Genomic DNA, 20,071 nt, shown 5'->3' with positions numbered 1-20,071 from the left:
CATCATTCACCCACACGATAAAGAGGTGATCGAGCACGTTGCTTTTCCCATCAGGGAGACATCGCTGCCGAGGCTCATTGCAAACCCGCGCCAAACCGAGCAAACTGGCGGGAGGAACCGTGTGAGGAGGCGCTCGCAAGTGCGGGGGGTTCTGTGCGAGCTAAAGGCAGCCCAATTACGTCGTGCACCGCAGTCGTTAGCGCTCCCGAAGCCCTCCACCTCAAAAGTTTTCAAATGCGCTCATTCCGCACAGAATTCCAATGGCTTAGATGCGTCAAACGAGTAAGACCTTGTGAAAATATTAACATTTATATGCCAAGACCCTCCTTGGCAAAACTTCTAATTTCTAATGTGTTTTGGAATAAGTTTCACCAAAGAGGATTTTTATTTATTTATTTATTGTAAGGGTTCGATTTAAATGAGCTGACGTATATAGCAGAAGACAAGGAGTAAATGTATTATAATATCAGATATGGACTACGGAGTTTAAGGACATATATTGGAAAACACTGCCAGAGAATACATGCTGTGTGTAATAGCAAAAGTTCGTGAAAGTTGTTTCTTTTTTATCGTTAGACAATGTAAGACAAGGTTGCACCCTTTCCTGCGCTGGAGCCCTAAATTGCTGTAACGTTCAGCAGCCCCGTTTCTCTTTGAAACAGGTGTATTGTTACAACGCGAAGATATTCTTGTTAGGCACAAAAACCCTTTGGCTGAGAGGGAACAGAAAACCTGCAACCATCTGGTACCGGCTAGGCAAGAACGGAGAAAGCCTTCCCGAACTTTTTAAGGGCGGAAAACTTCCCGGAGCTGCGCACACCTGGTCGTCTTTTATAGATCCACAGCAAAGCGCCCGCTGATGCTACGCTGAGACACCGGCGTGGCACCTGTAATAACCGCCTAATGGGACACCTCCACGTTGCCCCACTGCTGATAGCTACCTGCGCTGATAAATTTCTCCTTAATCTGACGCGAGCCGCATTAGTGTCACAGTCTGGGAACTAACGACCACCATTAGCTCCTGCCACCCGCGAGGTGTTCGCCGCGCTGATGGCCGCTAAGCCTCGTCTCCACGAGGTCTCGCCCAGGCCTGCGTCCATGCTCCTAAACTTGTAGGAGCTCCAAGCCGGCAAACGGTGTATTCTAAGTCGAGCCGTCGTCATACCGGAGGCGCCGGTTCAGCGCTAATGCCCAGCAGGGGGACCGCACTGGTTTTGCTGCTTTGCCGCGTTTCTTCAGGCGTCTGCGGCGTTTGTTGAGTTCACCCAGCCCAGCAGGTCCCAGTAACAGCCTGGTAACGAATGCGCCTTCAGGACAGCGTTATCTCTGTGTTCCTTCTGTCTTCTGCCTGGAGGCATCTGCTGCGCCATCTCACTAGGACGCATGCAGTTAGACACACACATACACACACACACACACACACACACACACACACGCGGCACAGACTCGCCTTGCGTTCCTGCTCTCTGACTGCACTGTAAATCTCAGAGAGGAAAAAAAAAACATGTACCGTTCCTAACAGGATTGTCCTAGCAGGATTGGCTCAAAACATAATTCCGAAGGCTGCCGGCGACGACTCGCAAACATTTCATAGCCAGACTGGTGACGTCACTCAAGCGGCTGTTGCCGGTACTCATTGGCCGTGTGGGAGTTACGGCACCAGTTCTTTAACTACGGTGGTCCGTTATCTTGCCTCCAACTTGCATCGCGGGGGTCCGTGTCCCACGCAGCGCTGCAGGTGGGAGCTGTGCTGCGTTCCGGTCGGAGCGGGTCAGCGTTTATGAAAAGGACGGACAGGGTGGGGGGGGGAGGAAGACGGTGGAGATTCCGCAGGCACGTCTTCACAGACAGACACACTGGGTCCTGAGAGCTGGAAAATGTCAAGAGAATAGCTAGGGTGAATAGACTTCCTAGTGAGTGTGTGCACTGTGAGGAGCATTCCGTAGCGCACTCGGAATATTTCAAGGAGTACAGCTAACCTGGGATAAAAGGATTACCTACCACGTTGAACTTTTCGCTTATTCGAATGCAGTCCTCTATGAAGCCATTTGTGTCCTTGCTGCGTTCAGCACGCGAGCCCTGATGTACAGTTAGGGAATTCTAGTGCAGCGACACCTTTCCGTGATATAGGGCTGGTATCTCCAGCCCGAAAACACGCTCCTGTGATTCAGAAAGCGAGGCACGGCTTCACCCGGTGAGATTCTTTTGTTTCGCCGCAATTTCTGTGACGCTACTGACTGAAGCATTTGCAGAAGGCGAGAGACACTCGCAGACGGGCAATACACGCAGAGTAATGTGCAAATGAGAACAGGAATATCTAAGCAATATTCTTGGCAATATATTGGCATGTACACGCACCCTCATCATAAAGACTGCAGATAGTCAGCGTTCATTTTCTTCATTTTAAATTCCACCAGAATGCACCAAAGACCTCGGAGCAAGACGTTTGTATCTTTTCTTATATACAGGTTTTGTTTTTATTTTCTGTTCTTCTGCTGTAAATGGATGATGTCGGAAAGCACCACGCTGCACGATCATATCCGTAACTCTTCACTGATTAGTGTGCCTCTCAGCCGAGGCTGCCTGGGAAAAAGGTAATTACTGTCGGATGACATGCGCCTCCAGCCATGGCAACATCACGAGAGGGCAGAGCGCATAGAGAGCCACAGCGGACGCTGTGCTGTCTGTGGACCGTAAGGGGTTAAGCAGAAGGTGAAACAAACGAGCAAAAAAACACAGCAGCACTTCCAAAGTAAAGTGTAAAATAATTACAACATAAACAGTAGCAAATGAATTAATTAAATAATTATTATCATTAAGATACCTGACGTTTGACTTAATGTTTCTGTGCATTATTGTGAATTTGCAATTGAAAATACTAAATTCGTAGATAAAATGAGAAAAAGAGAAGATACAAGAGGATACACAGCAGATGAGTTTTACACATTTTCGTCAGTGACTAAGTGTACAACTAGTCCTATAGCTGGGTGTTTGCATAAGTCCTGCCGCGTGTTAAAATAATGGAAAGTAATTGCCCTTAACTCTGGCTGAGCACACACTTCTTATTAAGGAAAAACCACCAATCAGCTTCACACTGGCTCCTCATTTAATTAATTTATCAGTGATTGAGATATTTTGTCAAGCAGCAAAGCGGTACATTCCAGGTTAATGGATAAGTGTTAGCGTCAAACAAGTCATTATTCCTTCAGGACACTTGCTGCTCGAGCAGGCCCACTTCGGAGACGGCGCGCGAGCTCCTCGCCCGATCCTCGCGCTCCTACCGTGTCTCTTTAAGGGCCTCTTCATCAGCGAGCGCGTGGAGGTCTCCGCCACGTGCTTCACGCACCAAGGTGCTGAGACGGCGACTTCTCGAGGACGTTTGCACGCGCCAATAAAACAAATGCTGCGGCGATTCCCGTGAGAGGGCGATACAAACGCAATTAGCGCAAACGCTGCTTGATATTCTTCACCCACGCTGAAGTTCGTTAGAAGAAAAATCTGGTCTTTCTCCGCATTGTCCGTACGGAGTAAGTGAGAATATTGAGGTTTTTTTTTTTTTACTTCAGCAGTAAAATACACAAACCAGCTAAAAGAATTTCGGTGATTAGAGTGGCCTTTAGTAGAAGCAAGAGTGGAAGTACATCAGTGGAGAACTGAGAGGCGATTGAGAGTCGATGTACAAATTTTTACTCATGGGAAATTTGGACAGTATTTAGATGGACATTTTACATATTTAGCACAATGGGCGGGTGGTGGGGGGGATCAAATTTTCATGTTTTCAATCAGAACAGCCTTTCACACACACTACCAAATCTGCTAATTAATTTCAGGAAGACTTAGAGTATGTCAACATCAAGACTTTGGCAATAATGAATTTATGCTAACCACTGTCTGCACAGTACAAGTACATCCTAAACTGCTGCTGCTATTGTCACTGCAAATTGCCTGTAAATTCAGATTCCTCAAGTACATGTAGATTTGTTTGTTACTATAATCCTACAATTTTAATATCAGTAGAGTTTCTATCTACATATCTCTCTATTCTGTCCATTGAAGCTGTTGGTTTAGCCATCCATCCTACGGGTGCATAATGGTTATAGCTGAGATAACTGATAACGAGGTGATACTTGCTAGCCTTAGATCCTTAGCCTGGAATTATGTCAGGTAAGGAAAAGTTTAAAATAATACCAAAATACAGAAACACGACAGTCCTCAAGAGAAGAAAAGCAGATACGCTGTGAAGACGCTGCGCACAAATTTTAGTACAAAATTGATCCAAATACACTGAAGTTTTACCCTTCCACAGCTGGGTATACTCTTTGGTTACGTTCTTGCTATGTTTGCTCTGTGGCCTGTGAGAAGTGAGGCATTATAATTCTGTGCGTTTTGTCTTTGTTTGCCACTGTTGTTGGGGCGTAAGTGCACATCCACGCGAATTCTGTACTCGGCAGAGGGTTACGGAGAGATGGAGAATGGTAGCAACGGATGTGAGTGAAGTCTGGAACCAACTGAGGGAAAAATCACAGATGGGTAAGAGCGAGCACCTCAGGCTTTGGCCATGCACGCCCCGACGGCTGACGCTCCTCGCCAGCGTCACCTCCTAGGCGACGGTGTACGCCGTGACAGCGTGCTGGCCGCAGCGTTGGTGGCTACGCCCGTCTCGGTCGGACGTTATCGGATCGTCTTTGTGATTGTGCGCGCTGCCTCGCGTGTAAAGGGTGGAGGCAGACCCGTTGGCGGTACGGTCCTGTTGACACGCGTATCCAACGAGCCGTTTAAATGGACATCTGCCGTCACAATATCCACAGTTCAATCTCTGTGGGGTTTTTTTTGTTTGTTTGTTTGTTTTTGTTAACGTGACATTTCACGGGATGTTTCAACCTGCTTTTTTGTTTTGTTTTCAATTTACCTCCCTGGCACCCTTAACTGCCTCGCCCCCCCCCCCGCGACCTCTCCTCCCGACAGCCGCGTGGGTGTTTCTGCCTGTTCCCGATGAACGCAGATGTCGTGCTTCGTGGTAACGAGCTTTGTCGATTGCCTAAATGTAAGTATGCACAATTTACACCGCCGCCCCGGCCGTTCGCCGAACGCCTTAACATTATAAACAAATAAAAAAAGCACTATCGCCCGCGGGCTCTGGAGAACTAATGCACCACAGTGATGGGTGGGTGTGCAACATAAAACCCAACATCGGGCCGCCCCACCTCCCCCGTTTCTACGGCGATTTCCATCAGCATGCCCGGGCCTGCAGCAATGCTCTTAACATGGAAGTGGCTGGAGCAGTCACTCCTACGCTGCCATGGGAAGAGCAGCTACTTTTAAACGGCTCCTAATGCGCCGTTAGTGTTGGCACGTGCTCTTGGTTTACTTACGTGGGCGCTCGCTTCCTCCACCCTCCACGCAGCAACCGCGATGACCTCCACCGCACCATGGGGGAGCAGGACCTGGAACAATGTCGTGGGGGGGGGGGGGGGAGTGCTGTCCTTACGGGGGTCAGCCTGCTCCCCGGCCTCGCGGGCACTCGGCAAAACGCTAGGTCAGGCAGACGGCTAGGGGGCCGCCCGCGTTTCTCACGTGTGGACAGGAGCACTCGCGCGCCAGGTGCCTCCTGCAAAACGAGGTGACGGGAGGCAGACGTCGCCTCTTGGAACTCCAGTCTGGCGGTAAAAAGCTTTCAATCAGGTCCTCTGGTGCGGCGGCGCACGCCTTTCCTCCTCCTCCTGGCTTCAGTCCGCTTCATCTCGCGTTCTTCCCTTCCCAAAGACGTCTGTCTTAATGACGCCAAATCTAGCATGCTTAATTGGACCAGTGAACTATGTCATCGGCGGCAGAACTGCGTTTCTATAGGACCCTGAGGCAACGGCATCCGAGAGCCACCAGAGAGGAGAGAGAGAGAGAGAGAGAGAGAGAGAGAGAGAGAGAGAAACAAAGGCAGAGACTGCTCACATAGTCGTGCAGGACTTTAGGTCATAAATTGCACCAGCACTCAGCTATGTGACTGGCTTTTCTATAGAATGGAACGCATTTAAAGAGCGATGCGCATAATATGTGTGGCATGTTATGGGTGGGGTGGGGGGGCATACTGCGCCATACACACTCCACATTTGAGGCCCCTCTCATATATTACAGAGTGGGCACGGGCGCGTTTACAGCAGAACTGGCGAGCCACGGCCCCTGTATTCTATGCATTACTACACCTAAAGCTCACGTAGTTCTCTTGGTTCTGTTGTTTACGTTTACATGTTGTTTGCTCTTGTATGCTTGTTTGCTTGCTCATCTTACGGTTCTTAAGCTGACGTTCAGTGAGCCTCCTAAGCAAGCGCGTGCACGGTTCATCGTATGCAGGCCCGTAGGTTAAACTGGTGTTTGAGTAGAACTCTAGCCTGATTAAAATGTCAGTTTGGCAGGCGCTGCTGGGCGGGTGGAAAGGGTGGGTGGAAGCGGAGGAGCAGACCGCACCGTGGTCCTCCCCTCTCCTCGGAGCGCTCTCTGCTCCGCCCTCGGGCAGTCCGAGCCCCATCGTAAACCGGAGCTCCTCGCCGGCCGGCATTAATTGGCTCCCTCCAGACCTGTTTGCCGAGCCCTGGTACCTGATTATGATGTCATGTGAGCAGAGCAGCGTGGCAACCCAGGGCCCACAGGCATTCTGGGAAAGCAAGCTTAAAAAGATCGTCTGGTGACCAGTTGAACTGCTCCATCCCACCCCATGCCCACCAGGCTCTGGTTACGGCCCCCAGCAAGGCCGTTTAACCGCTGAAATGAAGAAGCCGTCTGTTTCGCGAGCCGTGGTTTATTATAATAATATTCTATTGGATTTCTGATCTTGAGGCAAACGCGTCTTTGTTCGCGTGAGCGCCCTGCTCGATGGAGGCCCGTGCTGTCCCTGATCCGGTATCATACTTTATTGGTGGAGGTTCTCTTCGCCCGTTGAAGATCAGGGAGGGAATCCGGCTCCTACAGGCCCTGTCACTGACATTTCCTCTCGGTTGGCATTTATCCGGCGCGGAGGGGTCGCCGTACCTGATCGCTGTTGTCATTTACCCCGGGGGGAGTGGGGGGGGTATCTTAACCAGGCCGCCACAGCTGGGCAGCGAGCTAGCGAGTCTCAGCGCCTTAATACAAAGTCAAAAAACCCAACAGCTAGGAAAAGTCCGAGGCAGCCGTCATGTGTCACCTCTGACAGGGCTCTAATTACCCTGCATCACTGATCTCTGCACTGCCATTTATTGCAGATTTGAATAATTCACCCAGCAGATGGTAAGAATGTCAAGCAGTGACACTGATTTATTTATCTTTACCCTTTCTCTCCCCCCCCCGCCCCCCGGCCGGCTCGGGGCGGAGGCTGTGGGCCCGGCATACTGGTTTGGCAGTGCCCCTCCCCCCCAGAAGGGGTGGGGCTTATTGGGGGGGGGGTCACAGGTGGGGAATGTGGAGTGCTCGTGTGGGGTCTTCGGCCGCGCCGCCTCCCCCGAGCCGCTGCCCATCGGCCCTCCTGCGGACTGCGACCTCGCCGCCCCGACGTCATTACCCGGCCTCCGCGGCCACGCTCTGGCGCAGGAGTTTAAAGGCGGGAGGACCCTGGCAGGTTCGCGGCATCGGCCTGGCGAGCGCCGTTCTCCTCGTGCGCGTCCCCGCCGATCGTTTTACTCCCGCCTGTCGAAGCCCCTAGCTCTTCCCGCGGCCGCACTCTGTCAGGCCCCAGTCGCACCATGGGTTCACACTTCTCGGAAATGGATTTGTAATGACAGAAAAACGAGGATGAGGATGAGGATGAGGACTGCTGCTACCGCTGAATTTAAGAATGTGGAGAGCAGCGGAGGCCCGAGGTCAAAAGGTCAGATTCCTTCCTGCTCTTTTGTCGTGTTACCACGGGGATGGAACGCGTTCGAAAAGATTGGGAGCTCTGCCTGAGCAGTCCATCCGTCTCGCGTGCCCAATCTCAGACGCTCTCACAGGCCAGACGGGCAGGTCACGGTGAATGCCGTTACCAGACCCGGAGCGACCCCGATGTCTGCACTGGGCATGAATATGGGCGGAAGCAGAAGACAAGCCGAGAAAAAGCGAGCGAGACGCACAGCGTTCGCGCTCCAGAGCTGCTCTTTGCCGCCCGGTTACGGCTCGGTGCCCATCCACGTCCGGGCCCGTTCCAGGCGCCGCGGCACCGCTTCGGGTTCTGGCTCCACCGCTCCCGCCATTTTGGATGTGATTAATGACCCTTGGCCAGGAGCGGACCCACAATGCTCCTCTGTCCTGCCTCGCGCCTCTCCGGCCCAACGCGGCCACGCGATTTCACGTTCGTCCTTCGCTTGCGGGGCCACAGGGAGAGATGGTAATTAATATCAGAAGCGAGACAAAACAGGCGAGACATGCTGATGAATCACCCCATCTGTAGTCCCACCGTGCTGGTGGGACCTCCACCACCCTCTGTCTCTCCCTCCTGAAAGAGAGAGGAAAGGTCCTCCCAACAGGACACAATTAGTGTTGGTTACCCTCGTGTTTTCTGCATGCAGTCTAGACAGCTAATTCCTGCTAAGCTATATCTCTTTGTGTTCTCTTCACCACAACCTGGTGTGCAAGCGTTTTACCCGAGAGCTCTTGATTCCAGATAACTTGTGATCAAGAGAGGAGAGATCAAAACAAAACAAAATAAAAAAAAACGCCGTAAGGGAATACTAAGCTGCAATTTATAAGCAAACGTTATCGTGCAGTGTTTCTGTGGAGTTTAAAAACGCTGGCTTGCAATGTTTAGTGAGCAGCGTTTCAGCCCTGCTTTCTGTAACTCGGTAAGAATCGTAGCAATCTATCCAGCGGCACTGTGAGATTTCCAGAAAGAAGAAGGTGAATTTTAGAATTTGTAATTCTACATTTTCCTTTGCTACAATGCAGTATATAGCAGGTACATGCCTCCATACCTAACCCTGTCGCAGCCTCCGTCTGGGAGGAGATGTTCGACATGAGCGGATCGCTACATCCCAGTGTGACACAACACGCGCAGACGTCAGCTTCAACGCGAGACCCGGGCGATGCAGCCTGGCGAGACATATCTGTGCAGTGTGCGAACCTCAAACACGTGACCATCAACAGTGCAACAACAGATCATCAGGCAGCAAGGGCGTAATTTTACCGCCAACGTGAACTTGGTCATCCTTGAGCTCTGAAGATTGCGATAAAGAGCTTGATCATGTTTATATCATTTGAATTTTATTAGGCTTACATTTGTCGTCCCCAACCCCCCAAAAAAGCCAATTAAAAGAAGGTTTTTTCTTTTCCACTTCAAGGTAATCCAGTGTCACATAATGGCTGTAGTAAATAATTCTTGGTTTTGACTTCTGAAATGATGCCTTGGGGCTGACTGAGAAAGCAGAGGCTTACCCTGCCATTGTCTGATTAGGACTTCATTTCGTGCTTGCGGGTTTTTGTTTTGCGTTTTTTTTTTTCTGAATGGCTGTGTTTTTGTGTAATTTTGCACGCTTGCCTTTGGAAGGAGGAGGCAAACAGGCACTCACAACAGGAAAAAAAAAAAAAAAAAAAAGCAAATTCGCCGGCAAATGAATAAAACAAACAAACAAAAAAAAAAACTCCGGATGAAAAGCTTTCAAGGCGAGCTGCTCATTGTGCAAGATTTTTAAGCGAGTGGAGTGGGGATCAAGGCACTTGGTTTCCACGTGAAATGGGAGTAGCGTTTACGTTAGCTGGTGTCAACATCAGAGCACTCATACGTGGGACTGGTCCCGCGCAACATCACAGCAGATGCAGCTGGGTCAGCGGGTTCCGCGTGCAGTGGCTTGCTTGTCGATATCCGCCGTGTGAGTCCAATAACAAGATCCGTGCAGTTTTGAAAGCAGCGTTCCCCAACGGAGAGCGTTCAGTAAACGCTGACCCGTGGGAGAGAGACGACCACATGTGTATTGATATTTGGGATCGTTTAAATAAATGAAAGCATTTACGTAAAAGGATGCGAGGATTCTTTTGTCGTTTTGACAAGACCGTGAATAAGGCAAACGACTAGACCTCCATGTGGCTACCATGCCACCAATGGCAAAGGCACTCAGTTCAACAGTGCCAGTGATTAATTTATCTCAATCTGTTTGTATTAAAGGGAGGGTGATGTGTCAGTCCATGTGGGCTTGCGTGCGATGTAATTTTGCATTTTGCTGAGGTCTTAAAAAGTTCTTAAAAAAAGGATTGAATTAGTTTTCCTGTTACTGTGTGGAGCTCTGATTTAGAAGAATACGCCTTACCTGGGCCCATATGCACGTGTGCTCAGGTCTAAATAAAAGGTATTTTTTTCCCCGCTTTTATGTGCCGATTTGCCCGAAGTCACGGAGGCCTTTGTGGTTTGTTTATTTGGCAGTTATTAAATTAGATGACTCAGGTAATGGATGTTTTTTGAGCCGTCCTGATTGGAGGTGATGTTAGGAGGTCATTCGGAGCGCCAAACTCAGAGGCTGAGACTCGATCACCTGACCGTGGTCTCTATCTGTGTATTACGTGTCGCTCTGTTTAGATTTAATTTGACTGGTCACTGCAAATGATGCCCAGTCACCACAAATGATTCATGGAAAGATCTCCGCAGGACGTAGGACAGAGATTTATTAGTTTCCTGCCTGTCCACAGTGGTCTGGGCACCTTTGCCAGGGTGTTTCCTCGTGTAAATGACCTGTAAGTTCGGGACAAACAGTGCGATCTTGGCCTGAAAGTCTCAAACACAGTTGGTTTCGAGCAGAACTCCCTGCCGTGCCAATTTTTTTTTGCAGCGCAATTTTTAAAAAACATATAATCCTCCTTTCATTTTCCAATCACGCCTTCCGCTTTGCTGTGATTTCATGATCAACACCTACGCTCTTGGGAATGTGCACTGGGTGTGTTTTTTGTAATCTTGCGAGAAGGTCGCGGCTGGTGCGCATATTCTGCAGGGTGCCGTTCGTGGGTGTGTGCCGTCGGGCGCCGTGACGCGTGTGACCAGCAGGTGTGGGAGGTGATGATGTGGCATATACGTGCAAGAGTGAGTGCGCGCAAGCGTACGCGTGAACGGGTGGGTGCGTGCGTGCGTGCGAGAGCCAGTTATCATTAACCTTGCAGCGTTCCCCGGCACGGGCGCTCCGTGATTGATCTCCTGTCCTGAATTCCGCCTTCCCTCCCCTCGTCTCCTCCCTCCCTCCTCGGCTGCATCGGATGCGTGCAGAGGAGGCGGGGCTTGGCAGACAGGACCACGCCCCCCCCCCCAGACCCCTCTCTCCTCCCTCTCCCTCTGCCTGGAATGAATTGTGGAATAATTGCGCTGCCAACAGGTTCCCCCTCCCTAACATCCCACATCAACAGCCCTGGCCCCTCCCTAACCCCGCCCCCTCCGGCCCTGCACCCGCCCACCCCGCTCCCCGCAGTGGGAACAGTGTTTTTTGGGGGTTTTTTTTTAAACGCCTCGTGGCTCTCCACCGGCACCGCGACCCCCCGAGCGCAGTGCTTACTGGCGAGTCTAATAGGAGGAGAAGTGGGTCAAAACGTACTGGGATGGAGTCCGGACTCGAGAAGGGCAAACAGTTGTGGATTTGAGGACAGGCACTAACGGTCAAGCCGGCCCGTTGCAGAACTCAGCCACATTTTCTTACTTCCTTTACCACTTTGCATGCAACGCGGCGTATATGTTTGTGCCGAATAGGTATTAGAGGCAAATTCCGCATTTCGTTCCTTAATGACATCATTTACACATTAACGCTAGCAGTTAATCAACCGGCAATGCCAGCAACCCTCAAACTGACCTTGGAGTATTCTTTTAAGGGATTAAAGGCATCAGCTGCTGCGTTCTGTCAGATGGCGCCCCCCGTTCCTCGTCTCTGCAAGTCATCACCAAGCGGGACAGCCGGTCGCGACCTCCTCGAGGTCTTTGCCTCTGATTTGGAGACATTTATGACATTTAGCTGACGCTTTTATCCAAAGCGATTTACAATTATGACTGAGTAACTTGAGCAACTGAGGGTTAAGGGCCTTGCTCAGGGCCCTTGCTACGGAAAGGAGCAAGTCGCATAGCTGTCTGTCACGGGAAGGAGCCCCAACCGCTGGCCGCTTGTCCGGACATGTTGACGCAGGGCGGCGGGGGTTTTGTGTTCGAGCGCTCGGCGTAACCCGAGCCCCGTGCTATTGGTTCCCCTTCCATTGTTCCTCCAGCCAGTTTCCATTAGGGAACGCAGTTCCGATCTGGGCTCGGACCCCCCGCCCTGCCGAGCGGGTCCAGGGCGAGGAGAGTTTGCTCTGCGTGTGCGCACGTGCCTGGGGTCAGGGAGCAGCGGGGTTGGAGGAGGGTGGAGGTGCTCCAGCGAGCTGTCAGTCTGACGGCCACGGCCTCCAGCTCTGCCGCCGCTTTTAATCACTATCCAATTAACGTCGGCCAGCATCCGCTTGTGGCGTGCGCGAGGCTGACAGCCCGCGGCGGTGACAGGGCATGACTGCGCCTTACTGAGGTTCTGTGGGTGTACACGGGCCCCGGCGTAGCACCAGGGGGCAAGGGGATGATTGGTAGGTGGGGGGTGTTCCAGGCCGGGCCAGGCCCGCCATTCTGTTTTCAGTGCCGCACGTGAGTGTCCTGGGCCAGGCCTCGGAGGGAGCGCCGCTCATTCTGTTTACGATAATGAGGGAGAGACTCACAATGCCCGCAACTCATTTTCCTGCACCTGCCCCTCACCTGCCCCTCCTCCGCCCGCAGGTGAGCGATCCAGACGCCCCGCCAAGACGTTCGCCTCCACTAGCGCTCGGCGCCGCCCGCCGGCGGCGGCCATGGACCCCAAGGAGCGGCGGCAGCGGTCGCTGAGCCGCAGCCGGCACGCCGCCGAGCTGCAGTTCGCCGCGCCCGCACCGGATGCCGACGAGGCCCGCGTGCCCACGCAGAAGAGCTACAGCTCCAGCGAGACACTCAAGGCCTTCGACCACGATGGCCGCCTGAACTACGGAGGCTGCGTGGCCGAGCTGGTGCACCACGAGTTGGACGAGTTCTCTCGGCAAGGAGGGGGTGAGCTCGCCGGTCCAGCACGGACACACACGCGCGCACACACACACACACCTACGCGCGCACACACACACACACACATACACACACACACACACACACACACACACACACCCTCATGCACACACACACACCCTCATGCACACACACACGCACACACACACACCCTCATGCACACACACACGCACACACACACACCCTCATGCACACACACACACACACACACCTGCACACACACACACACCCTCATGCACACACACACACACACACACCTGCACACACACACACCCCCTCATGCACACACACACACACACACGCATGCACATGTAGAGGCAAATGCAGGCATAGATGTGCTCACACACATACATGCACAAGCACAAAAGCACAAATACACACACACACACACACACACACACACACACACACACACACACATACACACACACACACACACACACACATACACACACACCCTCATGCACAAGCCCACATGCACGCACACACACACACACACACACACACCCCCTCATGCACAAGCCCACGTGCACGCACACACACACACACACACACACACACCCTCATGCACACACACACACACACACACACATACACCCTCATGCACACACACACACACACACACACACACACACACACACACACACACATACACACACACCCTCATGCACAAGCCCACGTGCACGCACACACACACACACACACACACCCTCATGCACACACACACACACACACACACACACACACACCCTCATGCACACACACACCCTCATGCACAAGCACACACGCATACACACACGAGTACAGATGCATTCGGCATACACACTGCACATCCCTTAGCCGTTGGTCTGCTCCGCCGCGTGTCTTCTGTGCCTTTTTGTCTCCTGTCTTCGCTCCCGCACCTCTCGTGCTATTTTTAGCACCTGCTCCACAGCCAGTGTTTTCTCTCCCAATAGCGGGGTGGAGTCACGTTACAGTATATTATTGCAAATTGCTGAAGTGTGAAGATATTTGTGTTTGGGTAGAAGTAATGGCTATTTAAATGCCATTTGCGCCCGTTATAGACCGGGTTATCTAAAAGCGTTTAAATATTGCCACACCAGCCTTCTCTCTTTGTTTTTAATATGGAGTAATGCGTAGTCAGGTCTGCTGATTCTGTCTGTGTTGGAATTTACATTTTTTTTATTTATTGGGGATAATATACAGTATATCCTAAAAATGATAAAAATAAAACATCTCCTTTAACATGCAGTTTATGTTATTTGTTAATGGTTAAATTTGTGTTTAAAAACAAGCTGTTTGTGAAAATTTAATCAGAGCTGATGTGGAAGGTTTGAAGTAGAGACTGATGGGGTTACATTACTAACATTGTGGTACATAATTTAAGACCATCGTTTTCTGCCGTCGTCCTCTCTGGGTACGTCTGTTTAGAGGAGGCGTGCCCTGTGACACGCCCCGTGACATCCCAGCGGCCGGAATGGCCCGCGCCTGTGCGTCGTGTAGCGAAGGTGTAAAACGCATACCCACAGTAGGTATCCCTCGCTGATCCTGTAATCTGCTACCGGGGGAGTTACTTTAGCTGCTAATCCCCGGGATCCGCGCTTGCGCGTGCTTGCGGAAGCAGCAGACCTTCCGCCTGGAGTCTCCGGTTACCGCCGGCACCTTCGAGTCAGCGTTCCCGCCGGTCCGGACGCATCAGGGCGTACTCCATACTCCCGATCAGCGCTCACCCATCACGCATGCGGATCCTCGCCTCGAGCCGCCCGCCCGTCACCGAGCGCGTGACCGGGCGAGCGGCAGAGTGGAGCCTGAACTGTACTCGAGTAGCGCGACATTTTAATCCACATTAATATGGGTGAAAGATGATTGCTTTTCCCACAGGGCTTAACCATTCGGTTAACGCCAAATAATAAAAGAGAGAGTTGCTACAAGGTGTGTGTGTGTGTGTGTGTGTGGGGGGGGACTTTTAAACATAAAAGGTGCACAGAAACAGCGTCTGCCTCCGCTCTCTGATGCCAGCACCTGCGTTTTGTCCGAGGTGTCGCTCCGAAAGGGCCGCTATCTCCTCCTCCAGTCGGGAATGAGCCTCTGCTAGGCCTAATCCCTTCCAGAGTCCCTGCAGTGCGAGGGAAGGCCACCGGGACGCGACGCTCCGGAGACAGACGGAGGGGAACGACGCCAGCGCGTCCTGATTACATGGCGCGTGCCCTAATGCAGCGGACATTAATGATCGGCGGCGGCGGCGTGAATAGGTCATCGAGCCCCTGCCTCCTCGGCCCACATCCATCCTCACCTCTGGGATGGATTTCGGTTTCAATGCCATCGATCGGAGTCGAAATCCCCCAGAGAGGATGGACCCGCCCGGGGGGAACGTGACGAGAGACTGCGGTCCTCCGTACCTCCCTTAGCCCCGCTCCCTTCCCTGACACCCCTGGGCCATCGCGGGTGTGCCGGAGCCGAAATCCCAGACGGCCGGGTGGGCGAGGGGTTAAAGGCTGCCAGAGCGATCCGTCCGTCCTCCTCCTCCTCCTCCGACGACCCGGATGCCGAGCCACCGCAGATGTCGCCGTGGGAAGTGTTGCCACGGGAGACCGTATGCGAGATCCCCATCCTCTTGGCCTTCCAGCCGATCCATCCTCTCTTTCTTCTCCTTCCCGTCCACATCCCTGATTACTCTCCGAAGAGCAACATTACTCTCTCCAACTTTTAAGGGCTCGAAAATATATATAATTCCGTGTTCGTTCCTTTTTTTTCCCTAAATAATTTAGCGCTCATTTGACTCCATACAGTCAATCTGGTTCTCGCCCCACTGCCTCCTACTGCACATTAAGTTCAGTTTCCTTGCTCAGCAGTCTATTACATGACTCAGATGCCGGCTTGCCTAAAACCAAAAAGCCACTTGGAAAGGAAAAAACCCAAAAAACCTGACAGCGTGACTTCCTGTTATTCCGCACTCGGGTGAATATTGACCTGGCCTCCCGTTCGCTGATTTGGACGTGTTAGATTCAGAATCGAGTGGGGAGGGGACGGGCCCTCCTGCTCTCGGCTAACTTTCACAGCTCCGAACTCTCAGGGTTGGGATGGCTGCCACGAGCTCCGGGAGCTGCACAGTCGGGCTGCTGTTTGGTTTGGGGCGCGGGCCACGGGTCGCCAGAGGACCGTTTGCAAACGCTCCGCTAGTCTCCTGAAACCGGTGCCAGCACCGACGTGCGCTCCAGCGCTTGATGGAAACCCGGTACCGGACCGCCCAGCGCCCCGTTACGGACCCTGTGCCTGACTTCGCTTAGCTCCCCCCTCTGATCCGCGTCTGCGTCCCTCACGCCCTGCGCATCCCCATCGCGGTCTGCGTTTTGATGCGGAATTAGCTGTCAAGCCACATGTTTCATTCATTATTTTATTTTGTTGATTCTGTGCTATGTTTGCGCGCAGCAATAAATCCGGGCAGCCGCAGATCAAAGAGAGAACAGAGGAGCTGGTGGTTATTAAAAATAAATGACACAGAGATTAAATGCGCTCCACCTGAGTCTATCTTTCTCCCTTCCACTGTCTCTCCCGCGCTCTCGCTTCATCCCATCCTATTTCTTTTGTGCCCCTAGCTGAGTCAACACTCCAAAACACCCAGAAGCCCTTTCCTCGAGTCGAAGTAGGTGACAGCTGAAAGCCGGTCCCAGCTCACGGCCGTGGCGCTTTGCCCGTCGGTACTTGGGTGCGGTGCGGCAGTCTTCCGCTTCCTCTGACGGCTGCCGCTCCCAGTTAATCCGTCCAAAAGACGTGCGCCATATTGGTCGGCTACCGGAAACCGAGACGGCGAATTCCTCTGCTAGCGCCCGGAATTAGCCTCGATCCACCAGCGTCCAAGCTTACCTGGGCTGCTGGAGGTGCTGTTTATAACAGACGCAGCAACAGAGGGCACTCGGAGGCTCACGGGTCACTCCGGGGTCGTCTGACGCTTCCGACGTGCTGATTGGACGTGCGCCGCCCCCCCCCCACCGCGGCGCCGAGCGTGAGACTCCCCGCACAATTACGCGTGCTGCTCTCTATACGTCCCCGGCCGCTGTTTTCTCGTCCTGTGGAACTGATTAATCTGATTAAAACCGTTTGTTACCGCGCGGGCCGGGTGACTGGCAGCGAGCGTGAGGCCCGTTTGAAGGAACTCGCCCTTGGGCTCAATTACCGCAAAGGGCTGCTGAGCGCACGGTATTTAATACTCCGTCAAATCCAGGCTCCGTCCTAAAATAGTGGCCTCCTTAGCACGAGCGCCTGGAGACTCGCGGGTCATTGCGCGGGCCCTCACGGCAGTAATAAGAGGCAGGCGATGTCCTCTGTTACCAGTTTAAAACAAACCAATAAACACCCAAAGTACTCATGATAAATAGATATTTCTATATGGTTTTCTCCATTGTAACACATTTAATAAGTAACGCGCGCACATTAAACTTGCAGCCCAATAGCAAATGGTTGTTGATGTTCAGGTTATCTTCACAAGTCACCTTGCCAGCCATCAAGCTGTTCACAAGTACCAAGCCTCAAACCTTGCAATCACGTACCAGCCCCCCCCGATAAAAATAAACATCGTTGCAGTGATCCAACTCGCGCTTCAGCTTTCGATCTTCTCGATCCATCTTGTAGCCTCCTGCTCTTTAAGCCGATCCGCGATAGCCGTCTCGCCCCTTCCAGCAGGAGGTGTGATATTTATGTAAATACCAGGTGGCGTCAGGCGGTATTTCGGAGGTGCCGCGATTCCACACGGGGTCAGATCTATTTCGGAGGCCCAATTAAAAGGTGTCGAGTGGCCCCGGGCCGGCGCGGCTGGCGGCTGGCGGCCAGCGGCGATGGCAGGCCCTTTTCGGGAGCGCTCACTTTGCTCTTGTGCCCTGGCTCTAATGGGAGTTCTAATGACGTGCCGTGTATCTCGGTACCGGGGGGGGGGCGAAAATCAGACCGGGCCCCGTGCCCAGGCGTGTTAACCCTCGCAATTAACACCCCCTGCACCCGCGAGTCCGCCAACACGCCACCCACTGCCCCGCCGTGATGGGAGGGAGGCGAGAGGATGATGATCTGCAGCCTTCACCTCCGACTTCAGCTAGACGGGATGCAAAGCACAATCGAGCCGTTATCGGTTCCGGTCCACGGCATGAGGGGATAATGCCCCATGAACATCAGGGCTCAATTGACGCCTGTTCACCCGTCAATAAGGGCGAATCAGGGAATCCGCATTTCCATCAAACGCAGCTGGAACTCTCAGGGGGAAAGTGATGGAGAACCCAGTCAGGGTCTCCACGGCGATGTAATTGCAGAGCTTTGCATTAACAAGCTGCCAAGAGAGATCGACACTGTAAATTTCTTAGATGAAAGGTTGATGGCGACTTGCTGCTTATTGTGTATTGTGTATGTGTGCATGTTTATGGCTATTTGTGTGTGTGTGTGTGTGTGTGTGTGTGTGTGTGTGTGTGTGTGTGTGTGTGTGTGTAATGGCTCCTTGAGCCGAAGCTCTAGGGAAGGCATCAGGCCTGTGTGGAGATCCAACAAGACATGGAGCCAGCTGTGTAATTTCATTAATAGAACCACAATCCCACAATCCCCCTCACAGCATCATGTCATGGTGGGAAGCTCTGAAGCTTGACCTTGGTCCATGTCCTTCCTCTGCTTTCTTCTCTCATCTCACCCAAACTTTTTCATCCAGTTTTTCCCCCCGATTTAGCCCCCAGTTGCCTTAATTTTTGTACCAGTTGTTTTGGACTTTTTTTTCCCCTCCTCCAATTAGGTACGCCAAGTTCCTGTTGAATAACATCACAACAACCTGCTTTTCAACCGCAATTTCACTTTCAATTTGGAGCAGGCTCTGGATACGCCAGGAACGCGACGTTAAATTGGTACGTGTGCTTGGCTGGATAAGACACTTTATACCTGAAACAGCTGAGCAAAATTGTGTCTAGCCTCTCCACGTGCATGCTCAACAGAGCTGGGCGTTGTTAAGTCCTCTGGGATCCACATACATCACAGCCGTTCATTAGCGACTCTTTCCATCACTGCTCTGCCATTACCTGACTAAAGTCGATCGGTCACTCTCGGCTCGGCCGGAGAGACGGTCGCCGCGTTTGTCCGCATCTGTATCCCCTCTCCAGCCCCTCCGCGTCCAGTAGACCTGCGGCGGTCTGCTTTGCGCTCAGAAGTTCCGTCCCTGCTGCGGCACGGAGCCGAAACACCGCTCTGCTCTCGTTCACCTGCTCGCCTGCGTCGAGAGCGTTCGTGCTAAGAGAGCAGGGGCCGTCTCCTCCTCTCGCACGATCCCCTGCACACCCGTCGCCCCCCCACCCCCCCCCGTGTACAACGCGTTGCATCATCCGCGTTAACTCCCAACCCCCCCCCCCATTTCCCGCATTATCTGGGATCCGCCGCCGCGGTACTCTCAGCCTTTCCACAGGATTCCGCAGGCTCGCTGTGCCTTTCTGTGTTTTAACGGGCAGGGGAGGAAGGGGGCTTGTGGCTGCAGATACGGGCTTCGCACCGGGGCACAGGTTCAAATCCCAGCAGGGCATCTGGGAATACCGCCACTGCCGCAGGGAGCTGCTGGCTTCTACGGTCATCCTGATGGAGTGCTCCAGGGACGCCCTGGCTTGGCACTGCTGTTGTTGCGCTCCCTCTCCCGCCTTCCCGGGCGCTTAAAAACGAGCATATGTTCTCACCACGCCGCCTTCGATGAAGGTCATACCCATTATATTAACGCTCAGCGCTCCATTTATTCAGGAAAGTTTTGTTCCGAAAGAGATGAAAGTTCCGGGGAAGGGGGAAAAGGTATCTAATGAGACGTTTCCACAGCCCCCGAGATCGGTCGGTTCCTGGGTCACCCTCGGGCTCCCACGGGGCCGGCGGGGCGAGAGGAACGCAGACATCGTCAGGCGTCGCGGGCCCGGCGGCGGCAGCCTGTAGGGTTGTCGGCAGCTCCGTTCCCCCGCCGGCGGGTGCCGTTCCGGCCGGCTCCGTTGACCGATCAGTCCCCGTCTCTCAAGCTTCTTAAACGGGTCTTTTAAAAGACTGATGAAACATAATGAGTGA

At 52.8% G+C, this 20,071-nt stretch overlaps 1 protein-coding gene across 9 annotated transcripts in view; it reads left to right on the top strand.

The window, feature by feature from the left end:
* The window catches only part of tenm2a (teneurin transmembrane protein 2a), a 195,750-nt gene that overhangs the window by 27,772 nt on the left and 147,907 nt on the right, over positions 1 to 20,071 (top strand). For all 9 annotated transcript variants that reach the window (XM_081698478.1, XM_081698482.1, XM_081698477.1 and 6 more), the window contains exon 2: positions 12,701 to 13,003. In XM_081698478.1, coding sequence (XP_081554604.1) covers positions 12,772 to 13,003 — 232 coding nt within the window. In that variant the 5' untranslated portion in view covers positions 12,701 to 12,771. The remainder of the gene's footprint in view (positions 1 to 12,700; positions 13,004 to 20,071) is intronic.

Source organism: Electrophorus electricus, chromosome 16, assembly GCF_041902795.1.
Source record: "Electrophorus electricus isolate QZ-2024a chromosome 16, ASM4190279v1, whole genome shotgun sequence".
NCBI classification, from domain to species: Eukaryota; Metazoa; Chordata; class Actinopteri; order Gymnotiformes; family Gymnotidae; genus Electrophorus; species Electrophorus electricus.
The sequence above is the reverse complement of the archived record's forward strand: the minus strand, read 5'-3'. Positions and strand labels throughout refer to the sequence as shown.